The following is a 20,856-nucleotide window of genomic DNA, read 5'->3' on the forward strand; positions in this document are numbered from 1 at the left end:
CCCCCCGTTTTGGGTCACCCCCCCCCCCCTTTTGGGGTTCATCCTACCCCTGTGAGAGCTCAGAGGCCCCTTTTCGGGGTTCACCCCCCCAAAACTCAAACCCTTTTTTGGGGGGGCTCACCCCCCCCGCCATGAGATGTCACAAGCCCCATTTGGGCCTCAACCCCCCATTTTGGGGTTAACCCCCCCCTTTTTGGGGTTAACCCCCCCTTTTTTTGGGTTAAACCCCCCCTTTTGGGGCCCCAACCCCCTTTTTTGGGGTTTAACCCCCCTTTTTGTGGCCTAACCCTCCCTTTTTGGGGGTTAACCCCCCCTTTTTGGGCCCCGACCCACTTTTTGGGGTTAAACTCCCCTTTTGGGGGTTAAACCCCCCATTTTGGGGGTTAAACTCCCCTTTTGGGGCCCTGACCCACATTTTGGGGTTAAACCCCCCTTTTTGGGCCCCAACCCCTTTTTTGGGGTTAAACCCCCCTTTTTGGGGTTAAACCCCCCCTTTTGGGGCCCTGACTCCCCTTTTGGGGTTAAACCCCACTTTTTTGGGGTTAAACCCCCCCTTTTTGGGCCCCGACCCCCTTTTTGGGGGTTAAACTCCCCTTTTTGGGGTTAAACCCTCCCTTTTTGGGCCCCGACCCCCCTTTTTGGGGTTAACCCCGCCTTTTGGGGCTCAAACCCTTCCTTTTGGGGGTCCAGACCCCATTGGGGGGGCTCAGCCTCCACCCCCCCAGACTCAAACCCATCATTTTGGGGCTCAACCCCCCGTTTTGGGGCGTGACGCGCCCCTCCCCGGCCCCAGAAGCCCCATTTTGGGGTGATTTCAGGCCGTTTTGGGCCGCTCCGCACTGCCCCCACCTACTGCTGTCCCTGCCTCAGTTTCCCTTTTCCCGTTTCCCCGAATTTCGCCCCAGACCCCCCTGGGGCGGAGCGGGGTCGTGACTCACCCCAGAGGCAGGCAGCGAGCCGGGGACGCCCCATGGCAGCAGACGGGGGACGCGGTGGCCCCGCGGCGCGGGTGGCAGAGGGGAAGTGGAACCGGACGGCCCCGAAAACCGCTTCCCCCCACCCGCGCCCCACGGCCACCCCCTGCCCCCGCCCTGCCGCGGGCTGAGGCCTGAGGCCGCTCGTGGCACCTAACAGCAGGGAGAACGCTCCCCCGGCCGGGCGGCTGGGGCCTCCTTGCAGATGTTGACCCCATGGTCTCATCCCCGCCCGGACATCTGGGTCCCTTCCTGGAGACACCGACCCCATGGTCTCATCCCCACCTGGACACCTGGGTCCCTTCCTGGAGACACCGACCCCATGGTCTCATCCCCACCTGGACATCTGGGTCCCTTCCTGGAGACACCGACCCCATGGTCTCATCCCCGCCTGGACATCTGGGTCCCTTCCTGGAGACACCGACCCCATGGTCTCATCTCCACCTGGACACCTGGGTCCCTTCCTGGAGACACCGACCCCATGGTCTCATCCCCGCCCGGACACCTGGGTCCCTTCCTGGAGACACCGACCCCATGGTCTCATCCCCACCTGGACATCTGGGTCCCTTCCTGGAGACACCGACCCCATGGTCTCATCCCCGCCTGGACATCTGGGTCCCTTCCTGGAGACACCGACCCCATGGTCTCATCTCCACCTGGACACCTGGGTCCCTTCCTGGAGACACCGACCCCATGGTCTCATCTCCACCTGGACACCTGGGTCCCTTCCTGGAGACACCGACCCCATGGTCTCATCTCCACCTGGACATCTGGGTTCCTTCCTGGAGACACCGACCCCATGGTCTCATCTCCACCTGGACATCTGGGTCCCTTCCTGGAGACACCGACCCCATGGTCTCATCCCCACCTGGACACCTGGGTCCCTTCCTGGAGACACCGACCCCATGGTCTCATCCCCACCTGGACATCTGGGTCCCTTCCTGGAGACACCGACCCCATGGTCTCATCCCCGCCTGGACATCTGGGTCCCTTCCTGGAGACACCGACCCCATGGTCTCATCTCCACCTGGACACCTGGGTCCCTTCCTGGAGACACCGACCCCATGGTCTCATCCCCACCTGGACACCTGGGTCCCTTCCTGGAGACACCGACCCCATGGTCTCATCCCCGCCCGGACACCTGGGTCCCTTCCTGGAGACACCGACCCCATGGTCTCATCCCCGCCCGGACACCTGGGTCCCCTCCTGGAGACACCGACCCCATGGTCTCATCCCCACCTGGACATCTGGGTCCCTTCCTGGAGACACCGACCCCATGGTCTCATCCCCACCTGGACATCTGGGTCCCTTCCTGGAGACACCGACCCCATGGTCTCATCCCCACCTGGACATCTGGGTCCCTTCCTGGAGACACCGACCCCATGGTCTCATCTCCACCAGGACATCTGGGTCCCTTCCTGGAGACACCGACCCCATGGTCTCATCTCCGCCTGGACACCTGGGTCCCTTCCTGGAGACACCGACCCCATGGTCTCATCTCCACCTGGACACCTGGGTCCCTTCCTGGAGACACCGACCCCATGGTCTCATCCCCGCCTGGACACCTGGGTCCCTTCCTGGAGACACCGACCCCATGGTCTCATCCCCGCCTGGACACCTGGGTCCCTTCCTGGAGACATCGACCCCATGGTCTCATCCCCACCTGGACACCTGGGTCCCTTCCTGGAGACATCGACCCCATGGTCTCATCCCCACCTGGACACCTGGGTCCCTTCCTGGAGACACCGACCCCATGGTCTCATCCCCACCTGGACACCTGGGTCCCTTCCTGGAGACACCGACCCCATGGTCTCATCTCCGCCTGGACACCTGGGTCCCTTCCTGGAGACACCGACCCCATGGTCTCATCTCCACCTGGACACCTGGGTCCCTTCCTGGAGACACCGACCCCATGGTCTCATCTGCACCTGGACACCTGGGTCCCTTCCTGGAGACACCGACCCCATGGTCTCATCTCCACCTGGACATCTGGGTCCCTTCCTGGAGACACCGACCCCATGGTCTCATCCCCACCTGGACACCTGGGTCCCTTCCTGGAGACACCGACCCCATGGTCTCATCCCCACCTGGACACCTGGGTCCCTTCCTGGAGACACCGACCCCATGGTCTCATCTCCACCTGGACACCTGGGTCCCTTCCTGGAGACACCGACCCCATGGTCTCATCCGCACCTGGACACCTGGGTCCCTTCCTGGAGACACCGACCCCATGGTCTCATCTCCATCTGGACATCTGGGTCCCTTCCTGGAGACACCGACCCAATGGTCTCATCCCCGCCTGGACACCTGGGTCCCTTCCTGGAGACACCGACCCCATGGTCTCATCTCCACCTGGACATCTGGGTCCCTTCCTGGAGACACCGACCCCATGGTCTCATCCCCACCTGGACACCTGGGTCCCTTCCTGGAGACACCGACCCCATGGTCTCATCCCCACCTGGACACCTGGGTCCCTTCCTGGAGACACCGACCCCATGGTCTCATCCCCACCTGGACACCTGGGTCCCTTCCTGGAGACACCGACCCCATGGTCTCATCTCCACCTGGACACCTGGGTCCCTTCCTGGAGACACCGACCCCATGGTCTCATCTCCACCTGGACATCTGGGTCCCTTCCTGGAGACACCGACCCCATGGTCTCATCCCTGCCTGGACGCCTGGATCCCTTCCCAGAAACACCAACCTCGTGGTCTCATCCCTGCCCGGACGCTTGGGTCCGTTCCCGGAGAAGCCGATTGCACAACTTTGACCTCGTTGTCCGCCTGGACACCTGGGTCCCTTTCCCGGAAAAACCAACCCTGTGGCTTCATCCCCCACCCAAACTTCTGGGTCCCTTCTGGCAGAACCCTGCCCTGCAGCTCGTCCTCGTCCTCATCCTCATCCTCGTTTATTGTCCCTCCTGGGCAGGAAGAGGCATAAATTAACGGGGAAGGTGGGCTGGGGGGCGTGGGGGAGCGATGTGGTGGCCTCTGGGGGGGTCGTAGGTGGTGGGACACAAGGTGGTGGCTGGGATGGGGTGGGGGTCCATGGTCAGCAATACTCAGAGTAATCTTCCTCCACGTAGTTTGCGGGGAACCATCCAACCTGGGAGAAGGAGGACACGTTGGAGAAAGTGGACACGTTGGAGAAAGTGGACACGTTGGGAGAAGGTGGATGCAGTGGGAGAAGGAGAACGTGTTGGGAGAAGGAGGACGCGTTGGGAGAAGGAGGACACGTTGGAGAAGGTGGACGCGGTGGGAGAAGGAGGACGCGGTGGGAGAAGGAGGACACGTTGGAGAAGGAGGACGCGGTGGGAGAAGGAGGACGCGGTGGGAGAAGGAGGACGCGGTGGGAGAAGGACACGGAGAAAGTGGACACGTTGGGAGAAGGTGGATGCAGTGGGAGAAGGAGGACGTGTTGGGAGAAGGAGGACACGTTGGAGAAGGAGGACGCGGTGGGAGAAGGTGTGAGGAGCTTGGAGGTGGGGAAAGGTCCATACCCGCCCGTAGATTTCTCCTTTCCACCAGCCTGGGTGGCCCTTCTTGCTGAGGACGCGGATGACGTCACCCTCCCGCAGCGTCAGCTCCGTCCGGTCCCGGGCGCAGAAGTCATAGCGGGCTTTGGCCGAACCGAAGCTGCGCACGGCTCCTGGGAGTTGGGGGGGACAGGGACACGGCTGGCTCCCCCGGGTCGCCCCCCGTCACCTCTGACGTGTCCCCAGAGCCCAACCGTCCCCCCTTGGCCCAGTCCCACCTCGTCCCTCTTGGCCACGTGTCCCTCCGACTCGTCCCACCGCTGATCCCTCGACCCAACTCTCGGTCATCACCAAGGACTTGACCCCCGTGACTCAAGCGTCCCCCTCCTCCCAGTCCCAGCCCCCCAGCGGGGGCTCCTCGTTCTCCCTTGGCCTCAGCCACTCCCTTGGCCCGTCCCTTGGGCGTGTCCCCTCCCTGTGACTCAGCTGTCCCCCCCCCCCCGTCCTCTTCACCACGCAGGAGCACCCCATCCCACCACGTCCATCCCACCACCACCATGATGGGAGACCCCACCGCCTGCACCCCACCGTCACCACCCCACCACCTGCACCCCACCGCCTGCACCCCACCGCCTGCACCCCACCACCTGCACCCCACCGCCTGCACCCCACCGCCTGCACCCCACCGTCACCACTCCCACCGTCACCACCCCACCGCCACCACTCTACCACCTCCACCCCACCACCTCCACCCCACCGTCACCACCCCACCACCTCTATCCCACTGTCACCACCCCACCGCCACCACTCTACCACCTCCACCCCACCACCTCCACCCCACCGTCACCACCCCACCACCTCCACCCCACCGTCACCACCCCACCACCTCTATCCCACTGTCACCACCCCACCGTCACCACTCTACCACTTCCACCCCACCACCTCCACCCCACCGCCAACACCCCACCGTCACCACCCCCTCCATCACCATCCCACCATCACCATCCCACCACCTCCACCCCACCGTCACCACTCCACCACCTCTATCCCACCGTCACCACCCCACCGCCACCATCCCACCATCACCCCACCGCCACCACCCCATCACCACCATCCCACCATCTCCACCCCACCGTCACCAACCCCACCGCCACCACCCCACCGCCACCATCCCACCATCACCCCACCACCCCACCACCCCACCACCTGCACCCCACCGTCACCACCGCCACCACCCCCATCGCCACCACCCCACCATCTCCACCCCACCACCCCACCACCCCACCGCCTGCACCCCACCGCCTCCACCCCACCGTCACCACCCCCACCGCCACCACCCCCATCGCCACCACCCCACCGTCTCCACCCCACCACCCCACCGCCCCACCACCCCACCCCCCAGGTCCTACCGGGTGGCTGGGGACCAGCCCGGCTCTCGGGCTCCTTGAAGGGCACCACGAGCGCGGTGTCGAGGGCTTTGAAGCAATCCTTGAGCGAGTTGCGCTGGTAGAACTCCACCAGCTCCTGCGGACGATGGCGTCGAGCCCTGAGGTCCCCCCAGCCCCCAGCCCCAATTTTGGGGGGTACCCGATGGTCTGGGTTGGGGGGATGGGGCAGAGATGGGGCCCCCAGCGCTCACCACCAGCCCCTTGAACGCCTTCTTCTCGGTGACGCGGTAGAGCCCGTCCGCCGTCATCACCTTGATGTGCTTCACCTCCCCGCGGTACCTGGGTGGGGGGGTCGCGGTGGGCGGGGCCCGGGACCCGCGCCCCACCCTGCCCCACCCCCGAAGTCCCCCTGGTCCCCACCTGATGCTGATGGCGAATTCGCCGGCGTCCTTCACCCGCTGGCGCACCAGGAAGGCGCCGTCGCAGCGGGGCAGCAGCAGCTGCTCGGCCTCCCCCCGCTCCATGGGGCCAGCGTACCTGGGGGGGACGGGACGGGGGTCCTCAGCGCCCCCCCGCCCCCCAAACTGGCACCCCCTGCCCCTTCCCTGGGGCGACTGGCGAGGATTTGGGGATGGAGGGGGGGCTGGGGGGCAACCTGGAGGAAGGATTTGGGGGTGGGGGGCACCAGGAAGGTTTGGGGCCCGTGGGGAATGGTTTGGGGGGGCCCTAGGAGCCGTGGGGTGATCACGGGAAGGACGAGGGGCCCAGAAGAAGACCTGGGGGGCTCTGGTGCCAAGGGGGTGACCCCGAGGGAGGATTTGGGGGGGTGGGCAGGAAGGATGGAGGCGCTCAGGGGAGGATTTGGGGTGACCCCAGGAAGGACCCCAGGGGAGGGGCTCCAGGGTGACCCTGGGGGAGGGGTGGGGAGACTCCCAGGGACTCCAGGGGCTCGGAAGAGGATTTGGGGTGCCCCGGGGGGGGCCCCAACACCGACCAGGGGTAGGCGGAGAGATCCGGCAGCGGCACCTGGGGAGAGAAGCAGAGTTGGGGATCAAGGGGGGCAGAAGGTCACTCCCCTGAGACCCCCGGCCCCCCAAATCCCAGGAGACCCCAAACAACTTGGGGACACGGGAGTGGGTGACGGGGCTCCTGGAGACATTTTGGGGTCCCCGCACTCACGCTGATGAAGGGTCTCACGGCGGCGCACGGGAACCAGCCCAGGTCACCGTTGGCCATGTTCCTGCCCTGGGGATGAAGGACCGTGGGGCCAGGGGGACCTTAGGAGGGTCCTCCCTGCCCCCCAGGAGGCTGGAAGGACCACGGGGGTCCAGCTCCAGCTCCATGGTGAGGGTTCGGCATGGCCACGGGGGTCCAGCCCCATCACGAGGTCCAACCCAACCACAGCTCTCCAGCTCATCGTGCTCTAGCCCATCTTGTGGGGGTCCAGCATGGACGTGGGGGTCTGTCCCAGCCCATCATGAGGGTCCACCCCAGCACGGCCATGGTGGTCTACCCCCATAGCAGAGGTCCACCCCAATGTGGCCATGGTGGTCTACTCCCATAGTGGAGGTTCAGGAGGTCCATCCCAGCACGGCCATGGTGGTCTGCCCCCATAGCGGAGGTCCATCCCAGCACGGCCATGGTGGTCTGCCCCCATAGAGGAGGTCCACCCCAGCACGGCCATGGTGATCTGCCCCCATAGAGGAGGTCCATCCCAGTGTGGCCATGGTGATCTGCCCCCATAGAGGAGGTCCATCCCAGCGTGGCCATGGTGGTCTGCCCCCATAGAGGAGGTCCATCCCAGTGTGGCCATGGTGATCTGCCCCCACAGTGGAGGTCCACCCCAGCGTGGCCATGGTGATCTGCCCCCATAGAGGAGGTCCATCCCAGCATGGACCTGGGGGTCTGCCCCCATAGTGGAGCTCCACCCCAGAACAACCACGAGGGTCCCGTCCTCACCTGCCACCAGAGCTGCTCGGCCTCGGCCACGGTGACCTCCACGACGTCCCCAGGGCTGAGGCGCAGGGCAGGACCCACGGCCCCCGGCGGCGGTGGGACGCCGCTGTAGGGCTGGCTCGCCTCCATCTTGGGCAACCCTGCGAGGAGGACACGCGATGGGGGGGAGTGAACCCAACCGGCTGGGGCCCGGCCGCGCCCTCCGCCCACAACCGCGCGGACCCAACCGGCCGGGGCCCCACGTTGTCCTCACCCAGGTCTCCCCACTTCTTCTCGGGGCCGGGCCGCGACTTGTTCTGGGGAGCGAGGAGACCCCCGGTTGGCCCCAAGGTGGGATGGGGGGGACGTGACGCCCCCCCCAAGGCCTCCCCGCTCTCAGTTTTGGGGCGTTTCTGCCCGTTTTGCCTCGTTTTGCTGTTACCTTCCTCGTGCCAGAGCCCGGATCTGCGGGGGGGGGAAGAGGCAACACTTGCTACTGCTGCTCCGTGTCGGCCATCTTGTATCCCACAATGCCCCGCTCCCCCAGCCCACCCCAATGCCATGATGCTCCACTCTGTTCCGCTCCCCCCGCTCCCATCCCCTCGCTATCCCACGATGCCTCTCACCGGCGCCGCCCTTGCCGCAGGTCCCCAGCCGCCCCAGACACTCCTTGTGCGCGGGGGCCCGGCACCGGCTGCAGCGGTAGCCCTGGTAGAACATCCCCCTGGGGGGACACCAGGACACGGGGGTGGGGGGGACACACAGGGACACAGTCAGTGCATGGGGACGCCTCCTCGGCCCACCTGCACCCGTCCACCTCGTCCCACCCAGGACTGGCCCAATCCTACACCCACCTGGGCCCTGAGCGCGCCCAGTCCTCGACCCACCAAGTCCTTGGACTGTTTGGTCTTGGCCCCACCAGCGTCCACCCACCTCGGTTTTAACCCACCCAGGCCTTGACCCACCTTGGTCTTGACCCACCTCGGTGTCCCCCACCCAACCATTGACCCACCTTGGCCTCCACTCAATCCTTGACCCACCTTGGCCTTGGGGCCACTCAGGGCTTTACCCATCAGCTCCTTGACCCACCCGAGACTTGACCCACATCGACTTCACCCATGTTGGCCTTGGCCTACCCAAGACTCAACCTACCCAATCATTTACCAGCTCAGACCTTGACCCACCCAAGGCTTGACCCCCCTTGGCCTCAACTCACCCAGGTCTTGACCCATGAAGACCTCATCCCACCTCCAATCACCTCCCTGGGGTTTCCCCTTCCCCCAGAGTCCCCCAGCCTCATCTTACAGGTCACCCTGTCCCCCATTGTTCCCCCCCCAGGGTAGTGGGGGACATAATTTTGGGGTTCTACCTCAGCAACATCTGGCAGGCCCTGCAGGATGTGGTTTCCTCGAAGGAGAACATCTGGAACTCATGCCCATCGGCCAGCGCGTTCGCGGGGAAGATGTTGGAGCTGGCAAGAGATGCAGGGATCTGGGTCCAGTGGGGGCAAATTGCCCCCCCCCCCCCCCCCGGGGCCACTCAGCTCTCCGTGGGGCAAGTCCTCCCACCCCAGGGCACAGAGGCACCTACAGAGCCATCTCAAACTGCTCCAACCACTTCTTCTTCAGCTCGTGGGTCTTGAAGAAGAGCTCGTAGCCCTGCAGCCCGGCCGTGTTGACGAGCAGGAAGGTGTGGGTCCACTGCGCGGACAGGTGGGGCTCAGCGGTGCCCGGACGCCGGGGTCCACTGCCGCCCACACGCCTGGAGCCGCTGGCGCCAGCACTCCTGGGGCCACCAGGCTTCAACAGATCCACCAGGGACCTGGACGCTTGGGTCCACCAGACCTGGATGCTTGGGGTCATTGGGAACTGGACACCTGGGGCCACTGGGAACTGGACACATGGGTCCACCAAGGACCTGGACATTTAGGTCCACCAGACCTGGACAGTTGGGACCACCAGGGACCAGGATGCTGGGGTCCACCAGACCTGGACGCCTGGGTTCGTTGGGAACTGGACACCTGGGGTCATTGGGAAGAGGACACTTCGGGCCACCAAGGACCTGGATGCTTGGGCCCGCCACACCTGGATGCTCGGGACCACCAAGGACTGGACATTTAGGCCCACCAGACGTGGACCACCAGGGACCACCAGGCCTAGACGCCTGGGGCCACTGGGAACCGGACACCTTGCGTCCCAGGGTACCTTCTTGCCGTCACGGGGGCCAAGGCCACCATCCCACAGTTGGTGGCTCTGCAGGTCCACGACGTCTTTGGCCTCGTAGGAGTCCCCACGGCGCTTGCAGATGATCAGGGCTTTGTCCAGGAGGAAGCCGTACCTGGGGACAGGGACGAGGGTGGCATCAGGTTCCTGAGGCCGCCGTGGGCCTTGGAGGGGCCCCACCACTGCCCTGGAGTGGCCCCTGCTCTGTGACAAGGGTGTCCCCAGGGTGTTCCCATCCTTATATCCCTGTCGGTGTCCCCACGGAGGTCCGTGTTTCCCCATGTCCCCATGAACGTCCCCGAGGTGTCCCATGGTGCCCCTGTGGCATGCCTAAGTCCCCGTGGGTGTCCCCAGGTGCCTGTGGTGTTCCTAAGTCCCCGTGGGTGTCCCTGTGGTGTCTCCTCGTCCCCCTACGTGTCCCCACGTCCCTGTGGTGTCTCCCCATGATGTTGCCGTGATGTCCCCATGGTGTCCCCACATCCCCATGGTGTCCCTACAGTGTCCCCGTATCCCCATGAGTGTTCCGGTGGTGTCCCCTTGGCGTCCCCACGTTCTTGTGATGTCCCCATGGGTGTCCCTGTGGTGTCTCCATGTCCCCACATCCTTGTGGTGTCTCCCCATGATGTTGCCGTGATGTCCCCATGGTGTCCCCACATCCCCATGGTGTCCCCACAGTGTCCCCGTATCCCCATCAATGTTCCGGTGGTGTCCCCTTGGTGTCCCCACATTCTTGTGATGTTCCCCTGTCCCCGTGGGGTGTCCCGGCAGTGTTGCCACTGGTGTCCCCAAGGTTCCTGTGGTGTTCCCATGTCCCCGTGGGTGTCCCCATGGTGTCCCCATGGTGCCCCTCACCCCGTCCCACCTGTCCACCTTGGAGCGCCGCTCGGTGCTGGAGACCTTCAGCTCCCCGTCGATTTTGGGGCGCCCAAACTGCGCCAGGGACTGCGGCTGTGCCAGACGTCAGCGGGGACACGGGGGACACGTGGGGGGACACGGGGGGTCATGAGAGGGGCAGGGACATGGGACATGGAGGTACTGGGGTGACTGGGAGCACATGGGAGGTTGGGGAGACGTGGGGGACATGGGGATTTGGGGGGGATGTGGGGATTTGGGGGGGACATGGGGATCTGGGGGGGACATGGGGACTTGGGGGGGACATGGGGGACGTGGTGGGGGTCCCAGGGCTGCTGGAGGGTTTTGGGGGGCTGGGGAGATCCCCACCGCATTGTGGAGGCGCTCGGGAGGATTGGGGAGGGTCTGGGGGGCGCGGGTTGGGGGGTCCCGGGGGAGTTGAGGGGTCCCGGGGGAGTTGGGGGGTGGGGGTCCCCACCATGTTGTGGAGGCAGAGCTGGATGCTGGTGAGCTGCTTGAGGGTCTCGTTGTCCCGTTTGACCTCGTTCACGCACTGTGCCAGGTCCTGGGGGGGCGCCAGTCAGGGACCCCCCGACCCCCGGGGACCCCCCCAAATACCTTCCACCCTCCCCTGACCCTCAGATACCCCCTGAACCCCAAGACCCCCTCAGGAACCCCCCAAACACCCCCACATTTCCCCCAGACCACCCAGCGTACCCCGAGACCCCCCAAACCCCCCAGGAGCCCTCCACGACCCCCAGGAGCCCCCCTGACCCCCCAGGATCCCCCCAAGGCCCCTCAGGACCCCTCCAAACCCCCCCAAGATGCACTCAGGACCCCCTAAGACCCCCCAGGATCCTCCCAAAACCCCTCCAAGAATGCCAAGACCCCCTCAGGACCACCCCAAGACCTCCCCGAACTCCTCCAAAACCCCCAGGACCCCTCCAAGACCCCTCCAAGAGCCCCAGGACCTCCTCAGGACTCCCCAGGTCCCCCCAGATGCCCCCAAGACCCCTCAAGATCACTCCAAGAATGTCAGGACCCCCTCAGGACCCCCTCAAGAGCTCCCAGAACCCCTCCAAGACCAATAGGACCCCTCCAAGACCCTCCAGTACCCCTCTAAGAAGCTCCAGGTTCCCCCCAGACCTCCCAGAACCCCTCCAAGACCCCCAGGATCCCTCCAAGACCCCTTGAAGGGCCTCAAGACTTCTTCAGGACCCCCCAAAGCCCCCTCAGGATGCCCCCTGAGACCCCTCAAGACACCTCCAAGAATGCCAAGACCTCCTCAGCACCATGCCAAGACCTCCCAGTACCCCTCCAAGACCCCCCGAACCCCTCCCAAGACCCCCCAGGTTCCCTCCAAGACCCCCAGAATCCCTCCAAGACCCCCAGGACCTCTCCAAGATGCCTCCAGGACCCTTCCAAACGTCCCGAGGTCCCCCCTGCCATGCCCCAAACCACTCCAAGACCCCCTGAGGTTCCTCCCCAGCCCCACCCCCCAACCTCTCCAGGGCCCCCCATCCCCTCCCCCACTCCAGGACCCACCTTCATGGCGTCCAGGGCCACCCGCAGCCTCTCCCTCTCGCCCGGTTCTGGGGTCAGCTTCACCAGCTCCTGGGGGGCGGGGGGCGGGGTCAAGGCTGCCCCCTTGCCCCCCCCCACCGCCCCAGCCCAGTGGGACCCAGGCGTTTGGGGCCCCCAAGGGACCCAGATGTGGCCCAGGTGTCCCCCCTGTCCCCAAGGAACCCAGATGTGCCCCAAGGGTCCCACAGGTGCCCCGAGGGACCCAGATGTGGCCCAGGTGTTCCCCCTGTCCCCCAGGGACCCAAATGTGTCCCAGGGGACCCAGATGTGCCCCAGGTGTCCCCCCTGTCCCCAAGGGACCCAGATGTCCCCCAAGGGTCCCACACGTGCCCCAAGGAACCCAGGTGTGCCCCAGGTGTCCCCTCTGTCCCCAAGGGACCCAAAGGTGTCCCAGGGGACCCAGATGTGCCCCAGGTGTCCCCCCTGTCCCCAAGGGACCCAAACTTGTCCCAAGGGACCCAGATGTGCCCCAGGTGTCCCTCTTGTCCCCAAGGGACCCAGATGTCCCCCAAGGGTCCCAAACGTGCCGCTAGGAACTCAGGTGTGCCAGGTGTCCCCAAGGAGCCCAGGTGTCCCCCAAGGGACCCAGGTGTGCCCCAGGTGTCCCCCCTGTCCCCAAGGGACCCAAACGTGTCCCAGGGGACCCAGATGTGCCCCAGGTGTCCCCCCTGTCCCCAAGGGACCCAGATGTGCCCCAAGGGTCCCACACGTGCCCCAAGGAACCCAGGTGTGCCCAGGTGTCCCCAAGGAGCCCAGGTGTCCCCCAAGGGACCAAGGTGTGCCCCAGGTGTCCCCAAGGAGCCCAGGTGTCCCCCAAGGACCCAGGTGTGCCCCAGGTGTCCCCCCTGTCCCCAAGGGACCCAAACGTGTCCCAAGGAACCCAGGTGTGCCCCAGGTGTCCCCCCTGTCCCCAAGGGACCCAAACGTGTCCCAAGGAACCCAGATGTGCCCCAGGTGTCCCCCCTGTCCCCAAGGGGGCGAGCAGACCTGGAGGAGGAGGTGGTACTTGAGCACCCGCTGCATCGGCACCATCAGGAGGTCCCGCAGGGAGAAGCGCCCGTTGTTGGCTCGTTGGGAGCACTCCTGGGGGGTCACGGGGGGGTCACGGGAGGTGACAGGGGTCACGGGGGGCCCTCAGGGACGTGGGGGTGGGGGGTCCGAGCCCACCTGCAGCTTCATGCGCAGGTCGGTGTTGGCGGCCAGGTGGTCCAGGCGCCGCGCGGCCGCTTCCACCTGGCTGCAGTAGCGGCCGTAGAGCAGGAACCTGCGGGGGCCATTACCCCAGTCCACCCCAGTCCACCCCAGTCCACCCCGCACCCCCCAAAATGCGCCCAGAACCCAGCCCAAACCAGTTAAAACCAGAGCCGGCGCCGGCCCGGGAGTGGACCCCCCCCAAGGGGCCTGGAATTGGAGCCAAAATTGGCGGAGTTGGCCCCAAGTCGGACCCCAGGTTGGGCCCAAACCGGAGAAGGGTGGAGCTGACACCAGACCCCAAACGGATCTGAAACTGGACCTGGAACTGGGAGAACTGGCCCCAAACTGGGCCTGAAGTGGACGGAATTGGCCCCAAAATCCGACCAGAAGTTGGACCCCAAAATAACCCCAGACCGGGCCAAAAATGGCTCCCGGATTTTCCAAAATGGACCCTAAAATGCCCCCCCCACCCCGTACACCAGTTCCCCCCCAGGACTCCCCTGAGCCCCCCCCCCCAGGACCTCCCAGTGCCCCCCAGGACCCTCCCAGCATCTCCCATTGGCCCCAGGACCCCCAGTGCCCCCCCCCGGACCCTTATTGCCCCCCCTAGGACCCCCAGGATCCCCAGTGCTCCCCCTCAGGACCTCCATTGCCCCCCCCCCTCCAGGACCCCCAGTGCCCCCTCCCAGGACCCCTGTTTCCCCCCCCCAAGACCCCCTAGTGCCCCCCAGGACCCTCCCAGCACCTCCCATTGCCCCCCAGGACCCTCCCAGCACCTCCCAGTGCCCCCCAGGACCCTCCCAGCACCTCCCATTGCCCCCCAGGACCCCCAGTGCTCCCCATTGCCCCCCCCCGCACCCCCCAGTGCCCCCCCCCGGACCCCCCAGTGCTCCCCAGTGCCCCCCCCAGGAGCCCCAGTGCTCCCCATTGAATCCCCCGGACCCCCCAGTGCCCCCCACAGGACCCCCAGTGCCCACCCCCAGGACCCTCATTGCCCTCCAGGACCCCCCCCCAGTGCCCCCCCGGCCCCCCAGTGCCCCTCACCTCTCCTTGTAGGCGAGGAAGAGGGAGGGCAGCCCGCGCCCCCCCCCGGGCCCCCCCAGTGCCCCCCGCAGCTCCCCCACGAACAGGCGGTGCAGCTGCAGCAGCTCCTGGGGGGCGGGGGGGGGTCACCCACCGAAAGAGGGGGGACCCCCCGCCCAGGACCCCCTAACTGTGCTTACTGGGGGTTACTGTGAGCACTGGGAGGGGCAACTGAGGGGACTTAGACGTTACTGGGCATTTCTGGGAGTAGTGGGAGGGGTTACTGGCAGCACTGGGAGGGCTACTGGGAGAACTGGGAGGGGTTACCGGCAATTTCTGGGAGCAGTGGGAGGGGTTACTGGGAGATACTGCAGTTACTGGGAGAGGTTACTGGGCATTTCTGGGAGCACTGGGAGGGGTTACCGGCAGCACTTGGAGTACTGGGGGCTTACTGGGAGCACTGGGAGAGGTAACTGGAGGGACTTGGACATTACTGGGCATTTCTGGGAGCAGTATGAGGGGTTGCTGGGGGTTACTGGGAGGAGTTACTACGAGCACTGGGAGCTTTGAGGGAGGAGGTTACTGGGAGGAATGAAATGAGGTACTGGGCATTACTGGGAGCATTGGGGGGGGTACTGGGAGCCCTAGGGGTTACTGGCAACAGCAGGAGGGGTTACTGGGAGTACTGGGAGAGGTTATAGGGAGCACTGGGAGCCCTGGAGGGTTACTGGGAGGAGTGGGATTGGTACTGGGCGTTACTGGGAGCAGTGGGAGGGGTTACTGGGAGCACTGGTGGGGACTGGGAGCACCTCGATGTTGATGAAGATGCTCTCGAGGTCTTGGGGCTGCAGGAAGTGACGCAGTGGCCGCAGGAAGTGCTGTGGGTACTGGGGTTACTGGGAGTACTGGGAGGGGGTACTGAGGACACTGGGGGAACCTGCCCTGTGCCCCATGTCCCCAATGTCCCCATGTCCCCCAGTGCCACCCATGTCCCCAGTGTCCCCTCGTGTCCCCAGTGTCCCACCGTGTCCCCAGTGTCCCCAGTGTCCCCCCACATCCCCAGTGTCCCCCCACATCCTCGATGTCCCCACATCCCACCGCGTCCCCAGTGTCCCCCCACATCCCTCACATCCCCTCGTGTCCCCCGTGTCCCACCACGTCCCCAAGGTCTCCAATGTCCCCCCACATCCCCATGTCCCACCATGTCCCCAGTGTCCCCAATGTCCCCAATATCTCCCCACATCCCCATGTCCCACCATGTCCCTGATGTCCCCCCACATCCCCAATGTCCCACCACGTCTCCAGTGTCCCCAATGTCCCTTTATTTCCCCAATATCCCCCCACATCCCTCATGTCCCCTCGTGTCCCCAGTGTCCCCCCACATCCCCATGTCCCACCACATCCCCAATGTCTCACCATGTCCCAAATGTCCCCCACGTCCCCTTATTTCCCCAATGTCCCCCCACATCCCAAATGTCCCACCATGTCCCCAATGTCCCCCACGTCCCCTTATTTCCCCAATGTCCCCCCACATCCCCATGTCCCACCATGTCCCCAGTGTCCCCCCACGTCCCCATGCCCCAACATGTCCCCAGTGTCCCCAATGTCCCCCCACGTCCCCATGCCCCACTGTGTCCCCAATATCTCCCCACATCCCCGTGTCCCACCATGTCCCCAATGTCCCCAATATCTCCCCACGTCCCCAGTGTCCCACCACATCTCCAGTGTCCCCAGTGTCCCCTTACTTCCCCAAAATCCCCCGTGTCCCCAGAGGTCCCCCGTGTCCCCGTGTCCCCCCGCTCCCCGGCCCACCTGGCAGATGGACTCGAGGGTCTCGGTGTACCTCTCCTCCGTCTGTCTCAACTCCTGGAGGCAGCAGAGCCGCCGGTCCACCTCCACCTTCTGCGGAGACAGCGGGACCCCCGCGTCCGGGTGGGGTGGGGACACCCAGTCACCCGCGAGGGGACACCCGGGGCGGGGGGGACGGACACCCACCGTCGCCGGGGGGGGCTCCACCCTCATCAGATCCTCGTAGATGTCGTCGCCATCGTCCCGCTCGCCTTCCACGCAGTCGTAGAGGTCGTCGTCTTCCTCCGCCGTGTCGCTGCGTGGCCACAGCTCGGGACCCCCGCCCCGCCCCCCGTGTCCCCCCAGCCCTCCCAGTTACCCCCCGGTGCTCCTCTAACGCCCCCCAGTTCCCCTGCTACTCCTTTAATCCCCCCCCAGTCCCCCCCTAATGCTCCCAGTACCCCTCAGTACCCCCCTAGTGCCCCTCTAATGCTCCCTGGTGCCCCGATATCCCCCAGTACCCCCCCAGTGCCCCCGTAATGCCCCCGGCACCCCCTAACCCCACCAGTACCTCCCAGTACCCCTCTAATGACTCTTAATACCCCCCTAATATCCCCCAGTAACCCCCTAATGACTCTTAATACCCCCAATATCCCCCTAATAACTCCTAATACCCCCTAATACCCCCCAATACCCCCTAATACGCCCCAGCATCCCCTAATGACTCCTAATACCCGCCTAATACCCCCCTAATATCCCCCAATACCCCCCAATATCCCCCAATACCCCCTAATATCTCCTAATATCCCCCTAATGACTCTTAATACCCCCTAATATCCCCCAATACCCCCTAATATCCCTCTAATATCCCCCAATGACTCTTAATACCCCCAATATCCCCTAATAACTCCTAATACCCCCCTAATATCCCCCAATACCCCCTATGACTCTTAATATCCCTAATATTCACTAATACCCCCTAATATCCCCCTAATATCCCCCTAATAACTCTTAATACCCCCAATGACTCTTAATACCCCCCAATATCCCCAAAAACCCCCTAATATCCCCCTAATGACTCTTAATACTCTCTAATAACACTTAATACCCCCCTAATATCCCCCAATATCCCCCCATGCCCCCCCCCAATACCCCCTGGCACCCCCTAACCCCCTCCCAGTACCTCCCAGTACCCCCAGTATCCCCCTAGCGCCCCGCTCACTCGATGAGGTCGGAGAGGCCGCTGTAGATGTCATCGTCCCCGACGCAGTCCTCGGTGGGGAAGGGCCTGGGGAGGGGAGGGGTGGGGGGGGACACAGCCCGGACACCGGGGTCGCTCGGGGAGGGGACAGCGGGGTCCCTCGGGGTCGGGGAGGGGACAGTGGGGTCCTCGGGGTCGGGGAGGGGACAGCGGGGTCCCTTGGGGATGGGGAGGGGATAGCGGGGTCTTCGGGGACGGGGAGGGGACAGCGGGGTCCTCGGTGTCGGGGAGGGGACAGCGGGGTCCCTCGGGGACAGGGAGGGGACAGCGGGGTCTTCGGGGACAGGGAGGGGACAGCGGGGTCCTCAGGGTCGGGGAGGGGACAGCGGGGTCCCTCGGGGACGGGGAGGGGACAGCGGGGTCCTCGGTGTCGGGGAGGGGACAGCGGGGTCCCTCGGGGACGGGGAGGGGACAGCGGGGTCTTCGGGGACGGGGAGGGGACAGCGGGGTCCCTCGGGGATGGGGAGGGGACAGCGGGGTCCCTCGGTGTCGGGGAGGGGACAGTGGGGTCCTCGGTGTCGGGGAGGGGACAGCGGGGTCCTCAGGGTCGGGGAGGGGACGCCGGGTCCCCTGCACTCACGTGAAGCCTTTGCTCTGGGCGATGGGGGTCCAGGAGAGCGTCGAGAGGGTGTCGATCACCTGGGGACACAGAGGGGACACTGGCAGGGGACGGGGTGGGACCCCCCACCCACCTCGGGGCCGCCCCGGCCGCCGGGGTCCCACCTTGCCGAAATCCTGGACGTCGAAGAGGTCGAAGGCGCCGAAGAGCCGGTGCTTGGGGAGCCCGAACTTGTCGGCGCAGGCGGTCAGGAAGGTGCGGATGTTCCTCAGGCACAGGAACTGCGGTGGCAGCGTCACCGTCACCGGTGCCATCGCCGCCCCCCCCCCATTGTCACCACCGCTCTCGTCCCCATCGGCACCGTCTGCCCCGGCACCTTCCCCCGATTGTGACCACCAGCGTCACTGGCACGTCCACCGTCTCCGTCACCAACACCCTCGTGGTCGCTGGCACCCCCATCGTCAGCATGGTCAGCGTCACCAGCATGGTCATCGTCACCTCTACTGGCACCAGCACCATGATTGTCACCATCACCACCACTGTCACCATCACCACCATTGTCACTGTCACCGTCACCCTCATTGGCACCAGTGCCACCGTCATCACTATGATCGTCACTCTCACCAACACCGTCAACGTCGCTGTCACCGCCACCATTGGCACCAGCACCATCGTCATCACCGTCATGGTTGTGGTCATGGTCACCGTCACCCCTGTGGTCACTGTCACCATCAACATCACCCCCATTGGCACCATCATTGTCACCTCCATCATCACCAACATCATTGCCGTCACCGTCACCATCACTGTCACCCCCATCACCATCGTCTCCATTGTCAGTTGGTACCACCATCCTTATTGTCACCATCTGTCATTGTCACCATCGTCCCCACTGGCACCAGCACCGCCACCGTCATCGTCACCACCATCATCATCACCTCCGCTGTCACCACCGCCACCGTCGTCCCCGTCATCATCACCATCACCCCGTTGCCGTCGCCCTCGTTCACACCAGCCTTGCTGTTGTCACCGCCACTGTCAGTGTCACCATCACTCCCGTTGTCACCATCATCATCATCATCCTCACTGGCACCAGCACCACCACCATCATCAGCACCACCATCATCATCACCACTGCTGTCACCACCGCCACCATCGTCCCCGTCACCCTCACTCACACCAGTCACCGTCATTGTCGGTGTCACCATCATCCCCAGTGGCACCAGTAGCCCTTTCTGGGGCAGTTGTCCCCCCGATTTCCCCACCCTGGGACACTTCCACCCCTCCCCACCCCCGGTCGCACCTGTGACATCTGGGGACGGGGACAGATGTCCCGGGGGGGCACGGCGCGGGGCAGGAGGGCGTTGAGGAGGTGGCAGAGCAGCACCCCGTCCCTCAGCGCCTGCGCCAGGTCCCACACCTGCCCCTCGGGGCTGCTCGCCCGGTGCCCGGCCGGCAACACCCGCGCCGCCACCAGCCAGCGGGCGCACTGCCGCCACGCCTCCATGGCGCCTGCCGACGCAGGGACAACGGCGACGGGGTCCCGGTGGGATGGTGTCTGGGGAGGAGGCGATGGAGGTCCTGGTGGGACCAGTTCTGGGGAGGAGCTAGTAGAGATGGGGTCCTGGTGGGACCAGTTCTGGGGAGGAGCTGGTGGAGATGAGGTCCTGGTGGGGCCAGTTCTGGGGAGGAGCTGGTGGAGATGAGGTCCTGGTGGGATGGCTTTTGAGGAGCAGTCAATGGAGATGAGGTCCTGGTGGGACCAGTTCTGGGAGAAGCAGCAGCAGATGAGGTCCTGCAGAGCAATCAGCTCTGGCGAGGAGTCAATGGAAATGAAGTCCAAGTGCAACCACTTTGGGGGAGGACTTGATTAGGATGAGGTCCTGGTGGGACTGCTTGTAGGGAGGAGCCAATGGAGATAAATTCTGGTGAGACCACTTCTGGAGATGATGTCCTGCAGTGCAGCTCCTTCTGTGGAAGAGCCAATGGAGAGGAGGTGGGGCGTTGTCTGAGGAGCAGCTGGTGGAGATGGGTCTTGGTGGGCCCCACTTCTGGGGAGGAGAAGCAGAAGATGAGGTCCTGCAGTGCAACCACTTCTAGAGAGGTTCCGAGAGAGGTGAGGCCTTGGTGGGAGCGCGTCCGATGAGGAACCGATGGAGGTGGGGCCCTGGTAGGATGAATTCTGGTGAGGAACCGGTGGAGATGGGTCTTCAACTGCTTCTGAAGAGGCTCCCACAGCGAGGGGGGTCCTTCTCCCCACAAGAACCACCACAGCCGGGGAGGAGCTGGTGGTGATGGGGCCCCGTGGCGCAGCCGCCGGCGGTGAGAAGCGGCCGGCGTCGGTCTCCTTCCCGCCACCGCCGCCGCGCCCGGAGGAGGCCGGGTGCCGATGGGCTCCTTCCCCCCGGCGTACCCGTGTCTGGGGAGGGTCCGGTGGCCTCAGGGACCCCCCAGTGCGGGCAGCGGTGGCCGTGGGGCCCGGCCGGGCCTTGGGGGTTCGCGGGGGTGCCGGAAGCCAGCAGCGCCGCGCCTGCGCCCTGGGGCGCCGCGGGGGCCAATGGGAGCCTCGACGCGGCGCCCGGATGCCGTGGTCCTTCCCGC

At 65.1% G+C, this 20,856-nt stretch overlaps 1 protein-coding gene across 1 annotated transcript; it reads right to left on the reverse strand.

Moving 5' to 3' along the window:
* Positions 1-3,866: 3,866 nt before the first annotated feature.
* VAV1 (vav guanine nucleotide exchange factor 1) lies at positions 3,867-19,776 on the reverse strand. The gene is made up of 27 exons (XM_086769095.1): positions 19,559-19,776; positions 18,420-18,536; positions 18,277-18,335; positions 17,658-17,723; positions 16,643-16,751; positions 16,460-16,549; positions 15,457-15,525; positions 14,669-14,775; positions 13,598-13,694; positions 13,418-13,513; positions 12,392-12,460; positions 11,325-11,411; positions 10,857-10,942; positions 9,977-10,109; positions 9,363-9,472; positions 9,142-9,243; positions 8,399-8,496; positions 8,215-8,237; positions 8,047-8,089; positions 7,797-7,933; positions 7,017-7,082; positions 6,832-6,863; positions 6,258-6,374; positions 6,089-6,176; positions 5,859-5,973; positions 4,474-4,622; positions 3,867-4,079 (listed from the first exon to the last, which is right to left on the reverse strand). The coding sequence occupies exons 1-27, from the start codon at positions 19,760-19,762 to the stop codon at positions 4,026-4,028; spliced, it is 2,523 nt and encodes an 840-aa protein (XP_086625221.1). The 5' UTR covers positions 19,763-19,776; the 3' UTR covers positions 3,867-4,025.
* Between the last annotated feature and the right edge of the window lie 1,080 nt (positions 19,777-20,856).

Source organism: Chlamydotis macqueenii, chromosome 30 (genome assembly GCF_036417535.1).
Source record: "Chlamydotis macqueenii isolate bChlMac1 chromosome 30, bChlMac1.mat, whole genome shotgun sequence".
Classification (NCBI taxonomy): Eukaryota; Metazoa; Chordata; class Aves; order Otidiformes; family Otididae; genus Chlamydotis; species Chlamydotis macqueenii.

What these genes read in the sequence shown, in the direction of transcription:
- VAV1 (XM_086769095.1), bottom strand. Translation starts at nt 19,762, where the DNA reads ATGGAGGCGTGGCGGCAGTGCGCCCGCTGGCTGGTGGCGGCGCGGGTG. An exon ending in CTGCGGCAAGGGCGGCGCCG is followed by an intron (nt 8,238 to 8,398) that starts GTGAGAGGCATC and finishes CCCCCCCCGCAG; the next exon opens with ATCCGGGCTCTGGCACGAGG. An exon ending in GGCTGGTCCCCAGCCACCCG is followed by an intron (nt 4,623 to 5,858) that starts GTAGGACCTGGG and finishes CCCAACTCCCAG; the next exon opens with GAGCCGTGCGCAGCTTCGGT.